This window comes from Eschscholzia californica, unplaced genomic scaffold, assembly GCF_041429995.1.
Source record: "Eschscholzia californica isolate CP2 unplaced genomic scaffold, dmEscCali1.0.p SCAF_1, whole genome shotgun sequence".
In the NCBI taxonomy this organism is placed as follows: domain Eukaryota; kingdom Viridiplantae; phylum Streptophyta; class Magnoliopsida; order Ranunculales; family Papaveraceae; genus Eschscholzia; species Eschscholzia californica.
The window spans coordinates 38,558,673-38,564,650 of NW_028238198.1; the positions used below are offsets into that span (position 1 = coordinate 38,558,673).

Here is a 5,978-nt window from a genome sequence, read left to right on the forward strand (position 1 = left end):
ATTGAAATTTTATAGTGAAATTTTAAAGAAGAAACAACTCAAAAAGTGTGATTTTTATGAACTTGGTTAGTTTGGTAGTTAGTTGATGGTTGTAAATAATATGATGTGCCAAAATATTTTCATGATAAGGTGATATCTAATTCTAGTTTAGGGTGAAGTTGTATTTGGTGGTTGGCCAATCCTATCGTTTAAGCTAAAATCACAACTTTTTATTCAAGGGCAGAATATTTTACTTCCTAAATCCATAGCCCAAATCCCCAAACACCCAATCATTAAGAAAAGGGTTTGCCCCAAAATTTCAAATTTATTTACAAATAATCCTAGGTCAACAAAGAACTAAATTATGTAAAATAGTCAAACTTCATAACAAAGCATCTATCCCTTTACTGCTTTATGGAGTATTATCATTGAAATTCCCTGAAACTTGACAAATTAGCTTGAGAGGGCAAAAGGAGACAATCAGTTCAGTGAAGTTCTAAAATCAGTTTTTGATTCCATTAAATATTAACAAATACTACAAAGGAGGTTACCTTTTGTATGTCAAAGGCAATTGGTAAATCCAAATACAACTTCAAAGGGTTCGCAAGACATGAACAAAAGAAGATAAAAACAGATCAAGGAGTGTCCTACTAACAGCTGCTCTTCTTAGTCTGATATTTCTTGTTCGGCGAGTTGTTGCTTTGACCTTCAAAACTTTGGACTGGGTCTGTAAATGATCTTGTACATGGCCACCTAAAAAATAAATGTCGATATAGAGTTTAAGGGGTTTCACCACCTCATCTTTGATGTAATGTTCAACAGAAATGATTGACTCAGAGGATGCAAACCTGCTTGACTTTATAACTTGATTCTCCATCACAGTCTCGTTCTCGAATATACTGCCTATTAATACGTAATAACATGCCAGTCATCAATATGTTACTTTACATGCATGGAGAGGGAAACCCAAAACCAATATTTGGAAGCAAAAAATGTTCAGTTATCTGTATTTTAGTACTAAAAAAATCTTTAATTGTAATGATCTACTTGGCGGGGATAACAGTCTAAGCAGTTGGGAGCGAGATTAGGAGCGAAACCGTGATCTCATCTGATCAGAGCCGAGCAACTCGGCCAAGTTCTATAACTCACACATTATGTATCTGTTTACATAGAGCACAACCTCTATTAGAACAACTGAGGAGGGAAAGCATGTCATCTCCTCGGGCAACCCACCATTTGATCCACGAGTAAATTTAGTGGATCGGCTATCCTCAAGTACTTAAATAATAGTTTCACTGATAATCAATCATCTCCATGTTAACCTCACATGCTAACCCTTTATATATAATTATAATCATGCTCATGTTGTTACCAGTGTTATTTGAAGAAAGGAGCGCAGCCATATTGTTGGAACTGGGACAAAATGAAACTATACCCGGTAACACCTTAAGTCTTGTTCTAGTTCCACGTGCAAAAAAAAAATCAATTTCTTGTTTCCATTCAAGATAGGAGAAAATTTATTCCTAAAACCTACATATAAATACGAAAGGTACAAAAGGGCATCTAGCCTCCACATTTCGCATTAAGGTTGTTGCTTACCTCCATACAAGTTCTTCTTGGAGAAGTATTTGGACTTCAGACGACGTGCATAGTCAGCTTCGTATCTCTTGTACTTCTCTGTGTATTCCACAGTATCTAAATCCCTAAGGAGTAAGAAATCAAACATGTAGCGCTGTCATTTCATCTTCAATTTTGATACAAATGAGTTACTATAAGCTCAAAGAGAATGTTGCTCATAAGTTCAAAGAGAAATCAACACATAAAACACAAGAGTCAAGGTTAAACCAAAGGGCATATCACACAAGTGTTATACTCTCACTATATCGAAGCTGAGTTTTTCACCATGAAAAATAAATTATGGGCTTGGAAATTCATTAGTTATTTGACAAGTTTGGTATGGTTAAGTGAATTTCTTGTACTTGTAATTGAAAACAGTGGAGCTCTAACCATTAAGTTAACAGAAACAAAAATATATCATAAGTAGTAACCATATCTCATCATGTATAATATAACAACAAATGTCAATTATTTAACAGACTTATTTATTATGTACAGTATAACATAGTCATCTTCTACAGTTTAGATGTGCAGTAACCATATAAAACTATATAATGGGCGCAATCAGTTAGTTCCTTGTGTCACTACTTTTAGATTCCCTCATCTGGCCCACATAATCTAACCAAAGAGGATCTTTTCCTATCTAAAAGAGTAGGAATAATTTTTCATTTCTGTATATGGCTTAATAGTCTTGTCGTTGGTCTTCCCAAAGCCACAGAAACTAAATTTTTTTCTCCCACAGTACAGTTGATTATAGTCTTATTGCTAATGAAGTTCATCTGTAATCTGATTATCCCAACCAGGGCGAGCTTCATATTATGGGCAGCATCGAAAAATAGAGTTCCAACAATGGATATGCTAAAAACTCGTGGGATGCCAATGCCGAGTAGTTGCATAAGATGCAAGAGGGGTGAAGAAACAGCTGAGCATCTCTTTCTACATCGTGACAAAGTTTGTTTCCTTCGGGATTTTTTTTACATCCAAGTCAGGACACCAGTGGTGCATCCCTAAGTCAATTGATCAAGCAATAACACAATGACAATTCCTTAGAGTAAGTAAGTCCAGAAGAGAGCCATGGACCATGATTCAATAGCAATTATGTGGGCGATATGGAAGGACAGAAACAATAAAAAATCTAATGAATCTAATCCAAACAGTATTCTTGCAGTAGAGGATATCCAGCCATTGTTGTTTCATTGGAGTAGGAACAGTGTTTGAGCAAAGGATAAAATTTTTCTCAACTTTGTTTTTAATTGGGAGGCTATGATGATGTAACACTTAGATTAGAGCTAAGATGTGGTAATTGTAGTTGTATATTGGCTCTACCCACTATGTACATATCACTTTTCTTCTAATATTAATTCTAAGTTTCAAAAAAAAATTACTTCAAAATGCACAATGAAACTGATTCCCCAAAAATCAAAATTTAGGTTGGATCAAACCATCTGGCGTGGATGCAAAAGCAGTAAGTTTAGCACAAGCTCAAAATCACATTGCAGAGTATTCCAAGTTTACTTTTATGATGTATGTATACTATAACGATATTAATCTAAGTGCCCCAACTTCCGTCGATTCATCCACAACAAATAGCAAATGTGTAAGTTCTAATATGCAGCAGCACAAGAAAGGAAAACCTTTTCACTACTAGTAAAAAGGAATTTTAGAGTTTAGGGTTTGCATCATCATTCTCTCTGCTATATCGTTACAAAGGATACCCACCAAAACTTTGTACAGCATATAGAACAGATGTGTGTGTGTGTGTGTGTGTGTGTGTGTGTGTGTGTGTGTGTGATACTATTGGAAACCCATCTATAATTTGAGAAAGAAAAAAAAAACTTGTTCTTTACTTTTATCCCGAACCCTTTAACCAAATTGAAGTATAAGCGAGTAAGCTATTGAGGGAATTTTTCAAAGAACTTACTCGAAGCCCTCCATTAATAAGTCGGGTTTTCTTTGGATGGTATCAGCAGCTTCATCAATTCGAGAGCCCTAAAAGAGTACAACGAAGAAGACACGAAAATTGAACAATAATTAACATTAACTGGCGTGAAAAAAATGTAGAGATGGAGAAATGGATTACCTGTTGAGGGGATTGAAGGTTTTCTTGTCTGAATGAGTTAGGGTTTTGATTTGTAGCTGGTGTATGAGGAACAGCCATTTTTAACGTCAAAAAACAGAAGTTTGTTTGTAGATGAGTTTTGATTAGGATGTCCACCTATAGCTCAACGTCGCTCTTATTAGGAATTTCAAAGGCACCTCATGCCTAGTCTATATAATGCCCAAGCCCAACATTTCCTATATAAAGTTGGGCCGCTGCGGTTTACAGAGCTATTTAGAGAGCTGGTTATTTGTAGATACTCGTTTTGCTATTTACAAATAGTTTGATTTATCACAATTTATTAGGTATTTAGAATTAGACCCCTAGTTTATAGATAAGTCCTTCCCTCCATCTAAAACCCTTAATCTCTTTCCTCTAAAAAAATTTTGAAGTCATTCTTTCAACTTTTATCTTGATATGTTAAGATTTCAAAGCTTCTTTAGGTAGTTTTCAAAGAAATCTTGTTGTAGATTTATCTTAAATCATATATACTCATGGAAGTAGATTTCTCTTTAGCTCTTTAGGTAGTTTTTATAGAAATTTCGTCATAGAATAAGATGAGATTTTGTTGCCATATTTTTGTTGGTTTTGGCCGAAAATTTCGATTTAAATTCGGTGGTTCCTGCCTAATATCCATCTTTTTTTTGTTACCATATTTTTCTTATAGTTTTTGTTGTTTTTCACCGATTTTTTTTTGATAGAAATGTCACTGACAATGCTCATCGTTCTAAGCATTATTTCACCGAAAATTTGGGTCGTTCATAAAAGTTAGGAAAAAATATTGACCTAGAAATCTAATTTCTTTTTTGGAATAATCACCACAAATTAGTTTATCTTACTCTAAAGTTATGTCTTCACTTAAAATGTTGTTATATGAGTCCATTGAAGAGTTGTAGTTGAGTTCTTCCACATCAAACTCTTCCATTAATGAAGCTTCTTGACAAGCAAGCTACTCCGTTAATGTACCTTCATCATTGTTAGTTTCTTCCATTACTAGTGGTTCTAGTAGATTGTTCATAGTTGTGGTGGTGATTGTTGAGATGGTGGAAGGTGTTGGTGCTGGGGCTTAAAAATGAAGTAGATAAAATATCTTCTACTCTATAATCAATATATTTTTTTTTTCAGTTTGATCCTTACTAAAATTTGATTTTAGTCCCTACGTGCTCTGTAAATAGCAAAGCCTTATTTACAAAGAAATTGAAAAAGATTCCAACTTTTGGGCTCTCCAAAGAGACAAAGTAGCTCTGTAAATAGTTTTGGCCTAAAGTTGCCAAGTTATAAAGTTAATAATGAGCTTGAGAAATAATACACCACCTCTCTATGATTAAAATATGTTACTATTTTACTTGAAGATAAATAGTTTGTAACAAAAGTTGTTCGTCCAGTCCAGAAAGCTACTTGAAACTTTAAAGAGTATATTGTGCTAGTGGTTTAACTAATGTGGAATGTAACAAGTATTGATTTTCCGCCTCTCGCCCTATCGAAGAAAAACCATATAACATGAAAACTCGAAATTGAAGCTCATCTAGATGCTAAGTAGCTTAATAAGAGTATCCGCGACAATAGTACTGAACCTCTTCACCCTCGTTCGCTGTCCCTGGCTTTTATCTAACATTATCTCTCTAGCAGTCTCTCACAATTTCTTTCCCTTTCTTACTGTATCTCTCTCTTCTTCTCTCTTTCTCTCACACGCACATTTCCCGCCAAGGGAAGTGTCCCCTTTGCCGAAACCAGACCTCGAGGAGGGTTTCTAGCAAACCCCTCCTCGAGTGTTTCGTGGGCAGCCTACCCATGAAACGGGTCATGGCGGACCACCAATCGTTTCGTTGCTTGGCCGACAACCAAATTTGGAACCCTCAAGGAAGGTTTCTAAAACCTTCCTCGAAGTTGAGGGTTCCTCTGTTCCTGGATTAACGCGACAGAAAGGCATTGTGGGAGAGAGATCTACAGTGAGAGAAAGAGAGATCTATAGTGAGAGATAGTGAGATCTACAGTGAGAGGGAGATAGAGTAAGAAAGGGCAAGAAAGAGCGAAAAAAGAATTTGTGTGAGGTGATTGGTGGTCGGAATTGGAAGTGGAGAAGATGAAGATTAGGGGGCAATTCTCAATCTAAGTAAATTTTTGAGCTAAAAGAGAAATATCTTCCCTAAGTCAATATTGATTGACTAAGTCTTCATGTCACAGAGATTTTTCTTTATGCCCCAAGTTGCGGCCAAAATTTCACTCGAAATTGTTTCCCTATAACAATTAGATAACAAATTGGTTAACTAAAAATGACCAATTT

The 5,978-nt window shown here is 35.5% G+C and overlaps 1 protein-coding gene across 1 annotated transcript; it reads right to left on the reverse strand.

Annotated features, from left to right (window-relative positions):
- Window positions 1-468: 468 nt before the first annotated feature.
- Window positions 469-3,841, reverse strand: LOC147566662 (uncharacterized). The gene is made up of 5 exons (XM_086653165.1): window positions 3,677-3,841; window positions 3,518-3,585; window positions 1,579-1,682; window positions 828-882; window positions 469-732 (listed from the first exon to the last, which is right to left on the reverse strand). The coding sequence occupies exons 1-5, from the start codon at window positions 3,752-3,754 to the stop codon at window positions 630-632; spliced, it is 408 nt and encodes a 135-aa protein (XP_086509291.1). The 5' UTR covers window positions 3,755-3,841; the 3' UTR covers window positions 469-629.
- Window positions 3,842-5,978: the final 2,137 nt, after the last annotated feature.